This window comes from Nannobrachium achirus, assembly GCF_963921795.1.
Source record: "Nannobrachium achirus genome assembly, chromosome: 11".
Lineage (NCBI taxonomy): Eukaryota > Metazoa > Chordata > Actinopteri > Myctophiformes > Myctophidae > Nannobrachium > Nannobrachium achirus.
In genome coordinates this window covers 63,230,301-63,250,234 of record NC_137820.1, presented here as the reverse complement: position 1 = coordinate 63,250,234, position 19,934 = coordinate 63,230,301, and the positions used below count along the sequence as shown (strand labels likewise).

The window sequence follows — 19,934 nt, the reverse complement described above, 5'->3', positions numbered from 1 at the left end:
TCAACCTTTTCAGGCCGCGACCCCCAAAATAATCATATTTGAACTGGGGACCCTCCCACCCTGCACAAGCACTTAGAATTGTAGGAGTCGGCATTGCATTTAGTTTAACTCAATCTATTCCAATGTCAAAATAGCCGATCTACATGCTTGTAGATCGGCTATTTTCACAATTTCTGCCTCTAATATGTGACAATTTGATTTTTTTAGGTAGGTGGTAGGCCTACTAAAAAGGTCTTTAATGTCCTTAAATTGTCACCATAGAAATGTGTACATACCCTATATACACTTATATAGCCTACTCACTGTATGTTGATCTGTTTACTGTTGGGTGAGAAAACAATGTTAACATTCAGCTAAACATCTGGGGACCCCCCAAAATAATTTGGGGACCCCTCTGGGGGTCCCGACCCACAGGTTGAACCACTGGGCTAAAGAATGCTGATCTGGGATCACTAATCAGGTCGCTCAATCGTTTTCAATTCACAGCGTGTAAGAAGGCCAGATGAACAGTCTTCACAGCATAAAGAAATGAAAACATCAGTCTTATAGTCACATGGTACTGGCCAGATACATATTTTGTAACCAGATTGAATCCCTTACAGTAGGCTATATACTGTAAGTCTATAAACTGGGAGAATGTAAAATGTCTTCCTTTTTTGACAGCTCCAGTCAGACACTGTTATTCAAAGAGCTAAACATCATACTGTATCTGCTGGTCCTTCATAAATCCAATCATAAATCCAGCCAATGAAACAATAAAACATTGGTAGAATATCATGGTTAAATCAGATATGAGCAGGCACTGTCAGTATTAATAAAGCCTGGACGGAATTCCATCGTCTAAATACCAGTGCCTACGTTTTATGTGTGATAATGGCTGTAGTCAGTATTCATTGTTGATTTCAGATTGCTCCGATCACAGAATTACAATAGGTAGAAGAGACATTGTTATTCCTATTCCATTCTTACATCAGGATATGGCAGATTCACATACTCGAAGATGGCTGTGAAGTTCAATTTATACTCAACTCAATAATATATTAATACTTCACCCTCCGTGCGGTGGTGTTACTTGCCAAAAAGAGCAGATCTTCAAGTTAACAACACATTACGTTGAAGATCTGTTATGGTCCATGGTCAGGACCACGTTTAGTTTTAGACCACACACAGATAACTCTGACCCCATTAACCAAAAAGACTCTTCAGACTCTTGGCTGTTCTAATTCTGTGATTCCTCCATTGTTCAGATCCACTGTCTGTAAATAACTGATCAGTAGAGATATTATGCTGTATAGATATGTATGATGTTTGTAAAGGAGTTATTATTGTATGCTATAGTGGTATGACCGAACCCTGTGTGTATCAATGCATGATATCACTGTTGTAAAAATGTAGAAAAGAGACAGAGGAATATGATGATGGTGGTGGTGGTGTTTCATGTCAATAAATCATGTTTACATCTGCTCTTGGACAGTCTCGAAATTAACAAATCAAAACATGAGGTTCTCTGGGATTGATTGGTCTACTTGGTCTCTCCTTCAACAGAAATAGGCCTTGTGATTGATGTCCCAATTCCATCTTTATTAGTCATGTCAGGAAAAGTCACCATAAATAAACAGAACTGACTTCATTTTATCGTTATTTACACCAATATATACTGTATACAGAATTGTAACCTCTGTGGGTTAACAGTGTAGTCATACGGTGATGTCGCTTGCCGACAAAAAAAAACATTTCCTTCTAACAATGCATCATGTCACACTGCAGTGTATAAGTTACTACCTGTATTCTTTACCCTGTTCAGTGTTCATACAACACATTCTAGGGTTAAGGTTTGTAAAGGCTTCATATAGGCCGGTGTTTCTCAAACTTTCAAATGTCAAGGTCTCCCCTTAACAGAGTTACAGACTTGTATGGGTCAATTTAGACCCCCCTATCCACAACTTTCCAACATCCCATCGTGCATTGCGCAGAAGGCGAGCGGCATTTCCAGCGTCGCAGCTGAGTGTGATCTACAAGCTCACACCGGTTGCATCTGCGACGCGACATGAGCTTGTATGTCTGCTGTTAACCGGAAGTGTCCCGCAGATAATGCTACAGTAAGAGAGTCCCTGGAATCCACTTTGAGAACCACTGATATAGGCCACTACACTTTATTGAGAGTAATTTCATCTCTGGATAACACATTCATAACTGATTTTATAGCAGTGTTGGATCCTTGACATGAAAAGATTTGAGAAGCACTGCTTTACATACAGTATCACAAGATAGTGTCACGTGAAATATATAAATCAGACATAACTATGAGCCGGCTGAATGGGCTGCAGGTGGTTGAGGGCTCATGAGATCAGTTCTCAGAGGAGTCTGTCTCCTCCGTGGAGCCATCGCTCTCCACCTCAATCTTCCTCCTGTGGTGGATGTTCCTCCTGGGGGAGGCTTTCCGTGGCACCTCCTTGTTAAGCCCTCCTATAGCGCTGCCACTGCTGTTACTGCCGGGACTAACTGAGATCTGTGAGATACTGGGGGAGCAATCTGTCATTAAGTAGTATTCTTCAATAATATAATATAGTTATGTCTCTGATAATACAGGCTGTGTTTGTGTAGCATGCGTAATGTGTGCGTGTGCGCGTATGTGCATGTAGTCTTGTGTAGACAGATGATCTACCAATACGTCTAAAGCAGGGGTCTTCAACAGGGGGTCCGGGACCCCTAGGGGGTCCTCAGAGTTACTGCAGGGGGTCCTTCAAATCTCTGTTTGAGAGAAACTTTTTTTTCTCCTTTTTTATATTAACCACTTGAACCCTAACGTCCATATTCTGAGAACTTTAGCCAACAATAGCAGATCTACAAGCTCACAACGCCTCGCACTGCGAGGCGTTGTGAGCTTGTAGATCGGCTATTTTCGGCAAAGAGGTTTGGTGTAGAGGCAAAAAAAGAGCACACTAAGTACAGAGTGAAAGGTCAAGTTTATTACTGTAAGTATTGACGGTTCAAGTGGTTAAATATCTGAAAACACAAATTGACATGAATCCAAAATACACTGTATGATTGTGCTGTCAAACGATGAAACTATATGGAATCTGGGGGTCCCTGCTTCATGTCTCCCTCAGCTAAGGGGTCCTTGGCCTGAAAACGTTGAAGACCCCTGGTCTAAAGGAATCTAGATTCAATGTAGGGGCTAGAACAGTGCTAAGAAACCTACACCTACTGCTTTGGAAACCAATCCTGATACCGTCTCACTTTGAAGAGCTGCCCTAAAGTTCTGCAATTGGAGTTATTATTTTTGAAGCGGTGAAAACCGCTTCCAATGAGTGGCTTTGTGTGTCCCACGCCCATATATGGTCATTTCAGTCCAGAATGAACAGGTTTTTTCAAAAACAAAATGTGTGTTTAATGTCCATATATGGTCATCTCAGTCCAGAATGAACAGGCTTTTTCAAAATCACAATGTATGTCACCTCATGTCCATATATGGTCACTCCAGTCCAGAATGAACAGGTTTTTTCTGTCCCGTACGTCCAGAATATCAGTCCAGAACGAATAGACTTTTTCAAAAAGCGAAATGTGTGTCCCATGTCCATATATGTCCATTTCAGTTCAGAATGAATAGGATTTATCTGTCCTGTACGTCCAGAATATGTGTGTAGTGTCCCTCCCGGTCTGATCAATGGATACTTTGAGGATTGGTCAAGCTTCACATGATAATTTGGCCCTCCATTCTTTATATATTCATTCAGAATATATAAAGAATGTAGAATTCAGAATATATATAAAGAATGAATAGATCACAGAGTCCATAACTGTATAGATGTATAGATCACAGAGTTCATAACTCTAGAACACATGGAATAAAAGTTCACCGCTTCACATCGAACCGAGGTTTTATTTTTTTATGTACAAATTGTTTCCACACTGTTTGGATTTAGATGTCATCAGACGTATTGCCATAGGCAGAGATCTCTGATTGTCTCGCTACGTGAGACTAGTGTGCATGAGAACTCACAGTTTATCTAGTTCCTGGTCCATCTCTGGATCAACCAGCAACTCTGACCTGCTGGGCAGCGCTCCTGGAGAGAGGAATGTAGCAGGGGGAGAAGTGGGAGATGAATGGACAGAGGGAGGAAAGGAGTGAGAGAAAGAAATGGAGGAGAAGGACTGCAGAATCTAAATAAATAATTGTTAGTAGTAGCATTGTTATTAGGTAACCTACCGATGTCATGGTTGATGGTATCGTGTTTGGCCAAGCTTGTTAACAAACTATAGTAAGAAACCTTCTGGCTTTGGTCCAGTATTTCTTTCAGACATGACCTGGAAGGATGACTGCACCCACACAGATAAGAAACAGACAAACAAACAAACAAACAAAAACAAAACAAAAAAATACATTACAATTATTTTAATTTCAGAAGGTTTTTGCTTTTTGCCTTTCTGTATCTAATGTAACTGTCGTAGCAAACTCTTCACATCTACAGAAAACAATTATACAAAAGCTAGACAGAGTGGCAGACAGACAAAAGGATCAGGGGACTCATTTATAACCGGTTGTGTACACAACATGGAGCCTGAAAGAGGCGTATGCCACTTTCAGACGAAAAAATGTTGGGATCTATAATAATAAACTTGAAGGCAATGAGCATAACTGCGGTAATGCCTGATTTACACTGAAATAAGCCTATCTACAAGCTCAGCAGTGAGCTCATAGTGTTGCATTTTATGCACGTGCCACGGTCTCTCTGCTTACTGAAGTCCACTCTACTCACTCCAGTAAGGTGACGTCACAACCTCAGTCACTTAAGCACAGCCAACAGACGCAAATGAAGGAAGAATGCAGACTTTTAAAGAGCAGCGAGAGATCTGGGAATCATTAGTAGCAACCATTAATGCAAACATGGAACCAGTTCTGGTTAATTTTTCTTCTTTTTTTAAGATATTTTTGGGGGCTTTTACTGCCTTTATTGATAGGTATATTAATAGTAGGTTGACAGGACATGGGGAGAGAGACGGGGATGACACGCAGCAAAGGCCATTGGGATCGAGACTCGAACCCGCGACACGCTGTCAGGCCCCTAGGTGCCTAGACCATTACCCTGTGGCCCAGGCCCAGTTCTGGTTCTTAAATGTTGGAATGGAAAGTGTTGTTGTTGTGTTGTAAGAAAACCGTGGTGTATGAATTGTGTGTTTTACCTGTGTTTGAAGCGATCACAGAGACCCTCTATGCACTCTACCAAAGTACAGGAGTCCACACCCTCCTGCTGTTCCTGCGTGTGATTCTCCTCGCCGGCCACCGAGGGGAGCTGTTCTACCGAGGTGGACGTAGGGACGATCACTATGTTGGGACTCTTCCCAGATAGCAGATCCTGGTAGATGTCCAGGACTCCATCTACAAACTCTACAGAGACAAGGGGACGGACAGACAGACACACCACCAGACAGACAGAAAGAGAGAAAAGGCATGTTATGAAGGAGCACCATGAACATTACAGTTGATTTAAGTTCTTATTAACTGAGTTAGTGTTAAAGGTGCTACAGCAATCACATTTTGTTTTGTTGGAAGTATATAGTTTTAAGATATAGTAGTAGTTATTTAAGATATATTCTGATAGTAATCATTGCTAAAGGGTCTCCCTGTCTCTCCAGTTCTTTAGTAAACAACTGAAAGCACATTTTCAGGTGGGAACTAATATGAACTTTTCTGACACTGTAATGTTCCAGTTCCAATTTTCAACATAAAACAGAAGAGAGAAAAGAGAACATATTAGCTTACTCCTATTTGAACTTCCCTACACTGGTTGCATGTCTGTTTTAGAATTGAGTTGAACATTTCACTTATTACTTTAACGCACTTACATTTTTGCCAGACCCATGAAATGGGTAGGCCTACATAAGCAAATGTCGGTCTGTCTGTCCGGGTTTTCTATATAAAGGGTATATATGATGATGACATGATGATGACATGCCTACAAAAGGCATGATGTCATAAATGATGATGACAGACAGGGGGTCTGGCACAACCAGGTTGACCTGGTCTAGTTAAATTACATCAGTTTTTGAAGCGGTGGAAACCGCTTCCAATTAATGGCTTTGTGTGTATCACGCCCATATATGGTCATTTCAGTCCAGAATGAACAGGCTTTTTCAAAAACAGAATGTCCGTTTAATTACCATATATGGTGATCTCAGTCCAGAATGAACAGGGTTTTTCAAAAACAGAATGTCCGTTACCTTATGTCCATATATGGTCACTCCAGGCCAGAATGAACAGGTTTTTCCTGTCCCGTACGTGTAAAATATCAGTCCAGAATGAATAGGCTTTTTCAAAAAGCAAAATGTGTGTCCCATGTCCATATATGGTCATTTCAGTTCAGAATGAATAGGCTTTATATGTCCTGTACATCTAGAATATGTGTGCGGTGTCCCTCCCGGTCAGATGAATGGATACTTTGAGGATTGGTCAAGCTTCACATGATAATTTGGCCTTCAGGGTTTATCTGTCTTATTTAAACACTTTATATTTATTTATGTATTTATTTAATTACAAATTTAAACCTATTATACCAACTGTCATACCAGCTCTCCAAATACATTCAGAATAGAAGTTTTATCTGTCCACCGCTTCAATTCGAACCGAGGTTTGATTTTTTAGTTATTAAGCACTCATGAGCCTGCATGCAGCCTTGTATTTATGGAAGATTGACCTTGGTAGTAGACTTGCAGTTGGAAGGCAAAGAGGAAGTCGGAGAAAGACATCAGGCCGTCAATGGCGTCATCCATCAGAACAATTCTACAGAGGAACAAAACAATGAACAGGTATGTTATAGTATACTACCGTGCCAGCTCAGGTGGTATGTATACTGCTCAAATGCCATCTGGTTGATTTCCCCATTCTCTCTGTACTGTACGTCAGCAGTGAGAACACGCTCACTTCAGCAGGAGCTTGTGGAACGGATATTTCTGGTGACCAACACCATTATAATGAAGTATAATAATCAGGTTTATAGACCATGTAGATGCTGGTTTTACAATAGCCACATCCTTATAGAAATGTGTGTGTTTTTCTGGAATGGTACATGTGCTACAGTAAAGTTGTGGTAGTAGCACGGTAGAATGTTACGGTGCAGTGGCTACTTACATTTCTTAAAGATTAGTTTTTTGGGGATTTTATGACTTTATTCGATAGGACAGTAGACTGACAGGAAATGGGGGGAGAAACGGGGAGTGACATGCGGCAAAGGACGTTCGGATCGGGAATCGAACCGGCGATGCCGTCAGGCATCAATGCCTAAGTGGTATGCGGACCACCGGACAGACCTTTAAAGGTCTATTTAGAACCCTGAGGTACCCTGAGGGTCCCTTGACCCCACTATGAGAACCACTGGTATGGTGGAAATGCAAAATGAAAAGCCTGTGATCTATTTGGGACTCCAATCCAGGCTAGTATATAAGAAACCCTGCACAGGTCTTTGAAAATCAAGTGGACAAAGATACAACTAAAACTGCACTCTGCGTCGAGGTGCCAACTTGCTCCTTGTGCACAAGTAGGCCATGTATGGGCCTACTTGTGCACCAGCAGAGCGCACCATGAGGTGCGCTTAACAATGGCAGTGACATCACCACTGGCATCACCAGGAATAATAATATTCTTTATTGTTCCCGAAGGGGAAATTTGTCTTCACAGTCTGTTCAACAAGAAACAACACAGCAGAATGCTGGTCCCTCATTGGCTGTTAATGATGACTTTGCCAAAAATGCTGGTCCCTAATTGGGCTACGGGCTTAAACACACACAGCTACCTATCTACCTACCTACCTACATACGCAGCTGAACGCAGTACTTGCATGCTCTGCTGGCATATAGTAATAATCTGAACTATTGTCTGAAAGTCTGCATATCTATTACAATGTCGTTACTGACCTGGCTGTGTTCTGCACCACCTCCACAGGGAAGTCTGGACATAGCAACTGGAGCAGAGAGCTGTACTCAAGCAAGGACAGTAAGTCTGAAAGGCAACATGAAATACTACTTGAAAACACACGACACGACACAGAATATTGTACACAAACGGCTGAAGTTCTGAACCATAGTGTCTCCGCTGGCTGCATCATGGGGCCTTTTCCACCGGCAATGAACCGGTTTGGGTTCTTTCTCCCTCCTATGGCTTTTCCACCAAGAACCGAGTTGGTTCCGAACCGTAAAAGTTGGTTCGCGGCCGGTTCGCAAGAACGAACCAAGGTTCCAAGAAAGTTGCCATCCCATAGGCGGGAGAAAGAAGTCGGACCGTTTTTTTTTGTCTGTGGAAAAGGCCCCCATGTGTCTAACCTCAACCATAACAGGAGGGAGGAATTACTCGATCGTGATTTACACATTAAACTCTCTTGCTTACCTCCACTCTTGCCGATCTGTCGGTAACACCTCCAGAAGACTCTGATGAAGGAGGCTCTGTTATGTGGAGTGGCGCTGATGTAGCTGTACTCTCTGAAGAGGACATGGTTGCTGTTCTTCACACTGCTGAAACTGTGAACAGAAACACACACATTTATACTTGGAGTAGTCATAAAAACCTTGTAATTTTCCCGTTCTTTAAGACCATTGTCAAAACTAGTAAGACGCCTCAGGGCGACATGTCGCGTCAATTCTTGGCCATCTGGCCAGTGATGTATATCGGACCAATTACCCATACATGGAGATCCCTGTCTGAACCAGCCGCACAGATATGGGCTGTCTTCCTCCCTATGAAGTCCTGTTAGATATGGGCTTAATATTGATGACATCAGGGATCTCCATATATGGGCATAAAAGAGTGGTTCCCATGACAACACAACATACAATACATGTTATGCCCATACATGGAGATCCCTATCTGAACCAGCCACACAGATATGGGCCATGTCTATCTGACCAGGGATCTTCATGGGCATAAAGGGGATTCTATCTGGGGACCCATACATTACAGCATACATGGGCAACTGGCGGCCCGGGGGACACATGCGGCCCCCACCTTCACTTAATGCGGCCCGCAGGTTAATATCAGAATACTGATATATTATTGATTTCAGCTTTAACAATTCCAAACATGCAAACATGACCCGCTTTAATTACTTCAGTCTATATTAGTAGTTGAATGACTAGTCTAGTAGTATTAAAATGTTTTATGTCCAATGTATTTGTATTTAAATTAATAAAGTTAACTTAAGTATAATTAAACTCATTGGAAATTAAATCAAAATGTTATATTTCAGGATTCCAATTAAAAAATAACAAAAAGATAATTCAGGATTCCAATTCAAAAGTAGCAAAAATAGCAGATCTACAGCTCAAGTCAAAGCTTGTAGATTGTAGATCGGCTATTTTTGCTACTCTTACTGGCGATAAGAAGTTTTTGCTCGACAGTAACAACATGCCAAGGGATGTGGCCCTCTGAAGTGAGTGTGGAAATATAGTGGCCCTGTATCATCAAAGTTGCCCACCCCTGCATTACAGGGTTCAAGTGGATAATAAGAGATGAAGTGAAGTGTGTCACATACTATTCTGCGAAGTACCGGACCACACCGAACTGTGTGTATTCCTCTTTGTGTTCCAGCAGCTGAGTTAGTGCATCATTCAGGTAGAACATCACATTGGTCTCCGCTATAAAGGCAGAGATGTAGAAATATGCAAGGGAGGAGAATTGAGATAACAACAATTAAGTGAATTGTTATATGATATCTCAGGAACAGTTTGATAGGGCAAATAGTAAAGACTATAGGTGGATGGAAGGAGTGGAAATGGTTAATTACACCGTTATAGCTAAAATGTCAAATACCTTAAAAATTCAAGGCTTATTTATTACATCCCAACGGGTAAATAAAAAAATACTAAAATACAATTAACAGTAGCACACGGAGAGTGCCTGGATGGGTCGGTGGATGGGATGGATCATGAGTGGATGGGATGAACATTGAACACTTAATCTATTTAGTGCAATTATTGCACTGCAATACATGACCTATATTGAAGCATCCGAATGTTTTCGTTTTTAATGAAAGGCAAGCTAACTGCATACGTACCAAGATATTCGTCAACAGAAAAAGTCGAATTAAAACGATTCATTTTGGCCGTCATTACAGGAGGTAAAAATACAGATAAGCCACATCAAATAAATATGTACCGCAGATTTAAATGGCCAGTTATGTTATGTTATCTACATCAATGCATGCATCGTCCTGCTGTCATCATGTCTCTCTGGGAGGAGATGGAAGGCTCCATGGAAACAGTGTGTTTCAAGAAAGATCCCCATCGAAACGCAGCTTCAGCTGAGAAAGGTTCCTCCTCTTTCCATAGTTTGTCAACCAACCTTCTCATAATTTGTAACTACATATCATCAATTTTGCTAATCAGAAACCACGTGTTATAGTATTTAAGGTCTTTCTTTTTTTTGTTCTATTTTGGAGAGCATTTATAAATCCGGGTCCCTTTGTATGAGTTGTAAAATGTTTTGGTTGACCTTGTACCAGTGAACTGTACTGTCCTGTTGTGTTCTGTACCTAGTACTGGCCTTCTTATATATATCTATGGTACTACCTACCTATTCCTATGCAAAGCTCTAATAAAATATTCAATCAATCAATAAGCCATAGGGCCTATTAAAACGAAAATATTATTAGATTAAGTTATAGGCTAGTATTTTATTGTGTGTCACTCTTAATTGTTATTCCTATGCAAATCTCTAATCAAATCTTCAATCAATCAAAAAGCCATTAAAACTAAAACAAAAAATAGTATTAGCCTACATTATTATACAGTATTTAATTGTGTGTGATATAGATAGATCTACCACACACACGCACACACACACACACACACACACACACACACACACACACACACACACACACACACACACACACACACACACACACTTGATGATGTCTTGTTACTCTTGTTATTTTTATATTCTTTAAATGTCAGATTTGTGTGTTATCCTTTTATTGTATAGGCCTATATCGTACCACTGTACTATTTGCAAACTGTTAATAAAGTCAATCAATCAATCAATCAAAACAAACACACACATCCACCGCCCCTCCAGACAGTTAGTGGCATGGCGAGAAAAAGAACAGATCTACAAGCTAACAACGGGTCGCGATGCGCTGCGCCGTCCGCTTGTAAATCGGTTATTTTAGGCACGCGCAGCCTCCCTCCGCCTCCCCGCCCTTGGTTAGAGATGGGATTTATGGTTCTTTAAAGTGAGCCGGATCTCTCCTTTCAAAGAGCAGTTGATTGATTGCCGTTCAAAAGACTGGCTCATTTTAGACACTAGTTAGTTACTTTGTAGATTTTTTGATTATAATTACAAATTACATTTCGGCCATTTTAAATTAGCCGATCTACAAGCTATTTTCAAATGATTTTTTTCTACATTTTATTCATTGGAAAACTTGTGAAATTGAACATTCTACATAATAAGTACTTTATTGGTAGGCTATACTACCACTTTAAGTCAGGGGCGCTGGAACTCCCAAATCCCAAGGGGAGCTGAGGCTGGAGGAGTTCAGAGGCCGCACGCCGAAAATTCAATTTTTTTTATCTGTTTTTTATCCGGTTTTGGGTTATTTTTATTACGGTTTCGGGTGCTTATTCCCCGCACAATGGTGTAACAAGGAGCTGTATAGTTACTAGTTATTTTAGCACACAGTGCAACACACAGCACGCATGCACACACACGGTCACTCACACACACACTACAAAATCGGGTATTATTTTTGTAACAGTTTTCTACTGTTTTTTATTCCCCATAAACAACGGTGTTAGTTTGCCTATAGACAGTTTCTAGTTCTCAAATAAATAGACTTTGGTGTGCCATCAAAGCAGGATTTAAATTTGACTTCCCTTCTGACCGGAGGTGGCAAGGTGACCATGTGATTAGGTCACCATGTGATAATCAAACACTTTTTTTCAACATATTTTATTCCCCAAAGTCAAATACATTATTGTTTTAATATAGCTCTGTGTGTATGTATACATAGGCTTATTTAAAAAAAAAAAAAAAAAAAAAAAAAAAAAAGGGTTTTTTCTTTTCTTTTTTTTTCTCCCCACCACCAGGGGAGCTGCAGCTCCCTCAGCACCCCACTTCCAGCGCCCCTGCTTTAAGTACATTTTGATACCAATACTTTTGTAATTTTACTCAAGTACATTTTAATTCCGAACTTCTACTTGTGGGTGGCAGAGTATTTCTACATTGCAGTATATTGAACTATTGATACTTTTAGTACTGTAAAGAATTGTTGTACTTAGTTTTTCCCACAACTGTTCATTAAAAAAGAACGAACGGCTCCCATCGTTCACGATCAAAGAGCCGTTCAAAAGACTCGAGTCGTTCGCGAGCGTCCCATCTCTAGCTGTCGGGGAGGTGACGGTTGAGAATGCTCCAACATCAGCGCCATCTGAACACCCTGCTGGCAGCATCGATTCTAAACAAGATACGCACGCAGGTAAACAAAACAAAACTAAAAACTATCTGGAATATAATGCTTTTTATGAGATTTCCTCGGCTCTGTGATATGCATTGCCGGGGCGGTTAATATTATTGTGCTGCGTTGTCAGGCCCTGGCTGGGTGTGTGTTTGTGTTGTCAAAAAGCTAACGCTAAAAGCCCACAGTGGCGTCAGTTCAGAAAAAGCTAAGGTATGGAAACATGACTGGTGTCTTGCGTGCAAGACACCAGTCATGTTGCCATACCTTAGCAACAGCCAACAGGCACGATGAAAAGTACATTTTATTATTTCCCCCTGTATAGCCAAGGTATGGCAGCTTCCATAGCTTGCCATACCTAATTGACGCCTCTGAAAACCCATCTCTAGCTAAATGTTAGCTGCCTTTTGAATGATGCAAACGCTAATACCGTCTGATTTTCGTCGTGCACTTGCACTTTTTGGCGTCGCATTGTCACCTTTTCTGCCACGAGCACTACTAGTCTCGTCTGTCACAAACATGATCTGGGAAATGGTTTTCTTTCTCCTGGGCGGATTGAACCTGTACACACACAGACAGGGGCCTGTCTGTGTTGCTAGCTGCGGCTAAGTAAGGCTAGGTCAACTAGGTGGGTTTAGCTGTTAACTAGTGGCTGTTCTGTTAACTATAGCATACACAAAGTTGAGGTTGTTAAACCAGCCACTGTGGAAGTCTCCACTACTTGTGATCGGAATAGGAATGGCGTACTTTGTTGGCCTACATAGAGGTTGATACATAATGGTAAATACGAAGCTATAGTTAACGTTAACCTATATTTAATGTAGTGTAACTGAAATGGCCGATGGAGTACACTACTACAGCCCTGTTTGAATGTGCATGTGCTTGCATAGTGTTGTCATGGATTTGACACTATACTGCCAAAATTGTGGAGTTTGAATATTGCACATTTGCAATCTTGAACTGTGGGGTTCATCTTGCAGGTGCAAGGCTATCTGTAGCCCCATATAGAACCTCACCCGACGGGTGAGGTTCTATATGGGGCTAGGCTATCTGTAACGCACTGTGTGATGTACAGATTGTGGCACATCAACTTGGGTACATTTCTTAAACAGGATCTTTGGTATTTTTCTGTAGACTTTTTTATGTTTTGAAGGTCAAGGGTCCTAAGTTGGGATGCAAAATTTACTCATTTGGCTCCCAGGCTGTAAAATGTGAAGCACTGTTTGAATCCAAATTGCAGACCCACATGATACAGTAGTCTTGATGTGTGAGGTGGTGGATGTCTAGATTTTAAATGCACAATTGCAGGTTTATGTGTGTGTGTGTGAAGTGAGTGAGTGAGTGAGTGAGTGTGTGTGAGTGAGAGATGGCCGAATAAGACTTCAGTACATCATAGCAATATAATTTGTTATGTTGGAATGTCATTATTTCTTTATGATTTACAATACACATCGTGGGCACAGCTGTTTGTCCTCACATTTCTTTTCAGCACCATGGAAGTTAATATAAGTGGGGAGAACGGCTTTTGATTTGTGCCGTTCCTAAGTTTAAAGACACACACTCAGTGAACATGTTTTTGTAGGCTTACGGCCAATACATGCTCCTTCCGTAAGGGGGGTGATATATAACTACAAATTGACATCATTCAGAACTTCTGATGGACGGTATAAGAACTTCTTCTCAGAACTCCTGCACCCCAAGGTGTCCTGACTGTTTGAACTAGTTTGGAAAGCCCACCCGATGAAGGCAGATTTTCCCTGACATCGGGGGGAGCATATTAGCCTTTAACGTGTTTATGAATCATAGCCATGAAAACACTAGTAGTTTAGTGCAGTGCACTAGTGCATATCTGTAAAGCATTATTTCTTGCAACCAAAATCTGGTTTTCAGATGAGCAGCACACACTGAAAGCTGGTTTGACTCGGGGCACACTGTGTGCTCATATATCACTTCAAAGACAAACCAGTTTTCAGTTAGTGCTCATCTGAAAACCAGATTTTGGTTGTAAATGCGCTGACAGTGCAATTTAGAGATATGCAGAGTGACAGTCCAAGAAACCATGCAGTGTTTTTCATGGTTAAACTCCTAAAACACATTAACCACTCAAAAACGTGATTTTTGTTGGAGTGGGCCTTTCAATTGTTACTAGGCTAAACCTCGAAGGCACTTTTTCAGCTGAACACTGATTTCCCTATTGTAGCGTGACTCAATGGCCCAGAGACTTTACTGGCTCTACTTTTTTCACAGTCTGGAGACTTAATCCCCCGCCCCCTCTGTTTTGACTTCATGTGCATTCGTAATGCACTGATTATTATTATTACGCCTGGATTTATTAAAAGGTCTGGATCTATTTTCTACTAGGGGAAAGGGAAAAATCTTGCTGTTTGGAATATGCACTATACAGGTATTATTGATTGATGGTGGAGACTTTTCATTTTATCACAGACCAGGGGTTGTATGTCATAGAAAGTTGCATTAATAGTTGGCAAACATGCTGCTTTTGTTTGTTTTTCTTGATGGATGCTAAATATGGTAGGTATAGTCAGCTACGTTCTGGATAAAAGGGAGCTGTAATGAAAACCGTCAAAAATGCTGTATGTTATGGTGGTGAGAACTAGAAGCCTTGGAGAGGTACTCATAATGTAATGGCTTGCATCCAATTTTACTGTTGTTGATGTCTCTTATCTTCCCAGTTGTTGAGTTCCTGAGGGGAAGCCCACCCCCAGATAGGCCACCATGGGGGACGACAGCGAGTGGATGAAGCTTCCCATTGACCAGAAATGTGAACACAAGGTGAGTGTGTCACTTTGGAGTTTCCTAGACTACCCTTTCCTAGACTAAAACATGTATAGAGTAGATATGATACAATGTGCCTAAACTGTGCGAATGGAAGTGGACTGTGAGAAGGTGTGACCAACCAGAGTTAAGTGGCTGTCATGCTTCTTTTTCAAGGTACTATACTCTAACATAAAGATGAGATCTGAAAACATATAGATTATCTATACATGAATGTGAGACTAAACATGAATGTGAACCTGGAGTCTGCCAGTTACAGTCTCCTTGAACTTGCATTGGAGGAAAGGGTTCAGTAGATGTTTCTCCTAAAATGTCTGATGCTTGTTGGCTGTCTGACTACACTACAGTGTACTTTTAATAAAGCAGTGTTCCATGTCTGGCATTCCCACAACAAATTGCCCGCTGTCAAACCTCTTTGCCTTTGTCAAATCAGACTGGGAGTTTGAGAGACAGTATTTGTTTTGAGATGCAGTCATTATGAATATAGGTCACATCCCTCTACCTTCCCAAGTACAAACTGGAAGAGCTAATTTAAACCCTTTGTATTTCTGTTATCCCTCTCACTTTCCATTACCAGGTCTGGAAAGCCCGCCTGAATGGATATGAAGAAGCTCTGAAGCTCTTTCAGAGGATAGAAGATGAGAAAAGTCCTGAATGGGGCAAGTACTTGGGACTGATTAAGAAGTTTGTCACCGACTCCAATGCTGTGGCCCAGCTCAAAGGTCTGGAAGCTGCTCTGGCTTTCGTAGAGGGAGCACATTCAGCTGGCAAGTAAGTAAATGAATAGTATTTAATGGCCTACAAAGTAATTACCCTTTTTATTATTAATGTAGATGTTTACGCAGTGAATGCATACAGTACATGACAGGTGGTGTTGACAGTCTGCTACAAGCTAATATTTCCCTACCAGAATTTGCACAATGCACTTGCACTAAAATATGGCAAACAAGAAACATGTTGTTTTTGTTACTAGCTTGCTACTGAAGATATGTCTATCAGAAGAACAAATGTTCTGCTGTTAGCAGTAACTGTAGACTAAGGTTGGGTATCAAAATGAAGTTCCAAGTATGAACACATTTCTGGTTACCCATACAAATTAAGGAATAGACATGTAATCAATAAAATGTCCAGTATTTCTCCTATAAGAAAGCATACAGCAAGCTGGTTTTATTATCACAATAAATGTATTAGAGGGTAATATTAAGTTCAGAACCAAAATCAATTATCAAACTATACCCATCCCTAGTTAAGACTATTGTCTTGTGGATTTAAAAGATCCCAGCTCCAATAAATGATAGATGACCATAGACATCTTGTCTATCAGTAAAACCTCCAGTATCTTCTTGCTCTTTCTCTCTCTCTGTTACATCAATGTGCTAGAGTTCTCCTCATGTACAGGCAGAGTAACTTGATATTTGACTGATGGTTATTTAAGAGGAGCAGCCAGACCTGCTTGCTGATAATAGTGTGTGTGTAAGAGTGAGAGTCTTATTGTGTAACCTGTATGAATAATGCGTCTGCATTAATTAGATTGAGACGATTAACTGCATTAATTAGATTAAGACGATTAACTGGGTAACTTGATGTGGCATGTTCCTTGTATGAATTGGAAAATGCCATGATCAATTTAGATGCTATTTTTAAGCTATGGTGTTCACTGTTCAATGTATCTGTACAGTATCTGCAAATGCTCAAAGGCCCTGTGATATTAAAATGGAAGCCATTATATGATAATGTACACACTCACACACACATCAAAATCCATATAGAAGAATCTGGATAATAAGTAATAGAGGGCATGCGCAATTTGCGCATGCATAAAGTGAATGGCAAAGTGAGTTTAACGTCATTTAATGCAATCCGATGGGATTTTTCTGTTTGGATGTATGGGCTGTCAAAGCCAGAAAGTAGTTTTTTGCCACTCAGTAGGCGTTCCCGCATTACCTCCGGGCATGATGATGATGTCACAAGCACACACTCTATAACATGGCAATAGATGATAGATCATGTGTACACATTTGAAATCTGATTACTGCGCTCAAAGTCTGAGCCTGAGGTCTACCAGCAATCCAGTGTGGTGCCAGGTGTGGTTTGGCTCAGGGATGTCTAATTTAGTAGGATACATAACTTCAGTAGTTAGCTGCTCTTGTCAGCTGCTGTGTCAACTGACTGTTGACACAGCAGATTACAGCTCTTTAACCCTGCGGGACCTCAGTGTTCCTACTTGATCACGTCTTGACATAAATGTGGTTCCATGTCTATTTATATGTGCTGTGTTTGTCCTTGTGAAATGGTGTAAAATACCAAACTAATATTAACTCTTCCCGCTTTAGGGTTGTCATGATGTATGTAAAAAAACAAAATGTTTTGATATTATACTGGTATGAAAGAACCATAGTCGTTGATAACACTTTCGATACCACAGCTAAAAGGAAACAAATTGAACCTAAAATGAAGGATATATAAAATAAAAAAAGAACGTCATTATGAACAAATCAACAAAAACATACATAATTGCCAAACGTGTATGTATAGTAACTTGAGTTTTTCTCTGTTTCCCTTTTAAATAGTAGTACTGTTGTGTCACTGGGTTTACCCTGTATAAACGATAAACGGACAGGAGAAAGATCAGTCAACTTAATGCATTTGCACAAGGCCCAGTCATCTTGCATTTTTCTGGCCACTGCCTGTTAAAGTGTTCTTTTGTCATATGTGGGACAATAATGCCAAATGTATACTCTGTCACACTGTCACAATGTTGTCATGTGCCGGCAAGAACTGTGAAACATTAACATTTTTCCCTGGCATGGCACATGGTCGTCCTCGAGTATTGAGTTTAATGCTTTAAACAAACAGCTTATTTGGTGACTTGAGATGATGAGGACCAAGTGATTGTGGATACACTCGTTATTTAACCACACAGCTGTTACTCACTGCATGCTACTGATTCACTTGACTTGTGTCTGTAACTTTAACTGAACAATGCACACAAGCTGACCAGCTTAGCTAACAGTCATGCTCTGAGATAAACAATAGCCGTTTATTACAGCTCGCCTCACTCAGGAGAAACTCATCGTCACATCTCAGCTTCATAAGCCAGTTGCATTTTCATGCCAATAACTGTACACTTATTAATGCAACATGGCCTCAACAACAGTCTTTGAAGTGATCTGTTGTGTTTAAAGAGTAACATGTGTAACATGTCCCTTCTGGGTTAGGGTTGTTGTCACCATTCTGAACCACCTAACCTTTTGCATTTCCTTGTGCATCCGCCTCATGGGCAAAATATTGTCCAAAAGCAATCCTATGGTTTCCTTTTTTAACTAACTTTAGTTATGGACTCATCATCATGACTAAGAAATCACTCAGCTTGTCTCTGGCTTGTTTTTGTTTCTTTGTTTACATCCACTCGCGCAGTTGTAGCAGTCCATGCCTCTGTCACCAGTGTTGGTCATGTGATACAGCCACGGCTCTGGGATTAGTTGATTTGTCTCCCGCGTTGTTTAATCTGTTAAGCCTTGCGTTGTAAAAGTAATTTAGGTCAGTTTCTTTTCTTTTTCTATATTGTAGCGTTCTATATCTTTTTAAACATGCGGTTCGAAATATTGATACTATTATTATAGAACATTAGCTGCAACATTAGGTAATAAAAAATGGGATAACCATCCACCATCTCACCTGGGTACTGGTAAAAGTTGACATCTACAATATGGGCAGCAACAATATTGTTTTTGATAAACTAACATAGAGACAGTTGAGGTACACACACACACACACAGATTAGCAATATCCTATAATCATAATTCACAAATGTTTCCCTCCATTCTAGACATGTACATTAAGTAAATGGACAACTGCTGAAAATGTTAAGGATTATTAATACAATTTATACTTTCACCATACTGTAGGTTCCAATGACAGCAAGCAACAGGACTCTCGTAACATGGCTACCGCTATGGTACCATTATAGAATTGGGACAAGTGACATGTCGTCTCTATGGGATAATCTCTATGGGAACAACGTTCCCTTCCAATTGTGACAAAAACATTGGCTCTATCATGAATTGTTCCTGTTCACAGTTCACCCCAGGCAGGACAGCAAGTGAGGTAGTTGACGTTACGTTACGCCCTCAAGGATTTAACAAAAGAAATCCTAAGACTAACAATCGTTCATAGTAACTTTGGGTGTCCTATGCAAGTATGCAGTATATGTTGTCAAATAGGGGTGGGACGATAAGCGATATTATCGTTTATTGTGTTAAAAAACACTCACGATAATCGTATCATGGAGATTTCATTTATCGTGATATCGTCCTGTCATGCACTGGGATCAATTCACCTTTTATTTGCAGAGCTGCATATCCGGTACCACTTAAACCCTGTATAATTGGTAAAAGGTACTTAAAATATACGTACTTGATGCAGTCTTTTTTCACTCTATCAAATGTCTTTGCCAAAAAATAGCCGATCTACAAGCTCTCAACGCGACGCGTTGAGAGCTTGTAGATCGGCTATTTTTTGGCAAATATTCCGCCCCAAGATAATGGATTTTGATTATCGCGATAATATCGTAAATCGCGATTTCTTTTGTCACAATAATCGTGATATGAAATTCTCATATCGTCCTATCCCTATATACACTGGACACTAGTCTTATTATGTTTTTTTTTTTTTAAGATTTGTTTTTTTTGG

The 19,934-nt window shown here is 40.4% G+C and overlaps 2 protein-coding genes across 3 annotated transcripts in view; one reads left to right on the top strand and one right to left on the bottom strand.

Moving 5' to 3' along the window:
- Positions 1–2,347: 2,347 nt before the first annotated feature.
- Positions 2,348–10,098, bottom strand: cstpp1 (centriolar satellite-associated tubulin polyglutamylase complex regulator 1; the record flags this gene model as incomplete). The annotated part of the gene is made up of 9 exons (XM_080736092.1): positions 2,348–2,519; positions 4,004–4,067; positions 4,211–4,320; positions 5,185–5,389; positions 6,696–6,781; positions 7,912–7,996; positions 8,381–8,511; positions 9,522–9,624; positions 10,044–10,098. 9 exons carry the CDS (start codon positions 10,096–10,098, stop codon positions 2,348–2,350), a joined length of 1,011 nt encoding a protein of 336 aa, XP_080592218.1.
- Positions 10,099–12,375: 2,277 nt separating this feature from the next.
- The window catches only part of ckap5 (cytoskeleton associated protein 5), a 54,861-nt gene continuing 47,302 nt past the window's right edge, over positions 12,376–19,934 (top strand). For both annotated transcript variants that reach the window (XM_080736594.1, XM_080736593.1), the window contains exons 1-3: positions 12,376–12,467; positions 15,140–15,239; positions 15,820–16,013. In XM_080736594.1, coding sequence (XP_080592720.1) covers positions 15,183–15,239; positions 15,820–16,013 — 251 coding nt within the window. In that variant the 5' untranslated portion in view covers positions 12,376–12,467; positions 15,140–15,182. The remainder of the gene's footprint in view (positions 12,468–15,139; positions 15,240–15,819; positions 16,014–19,934) is intronic.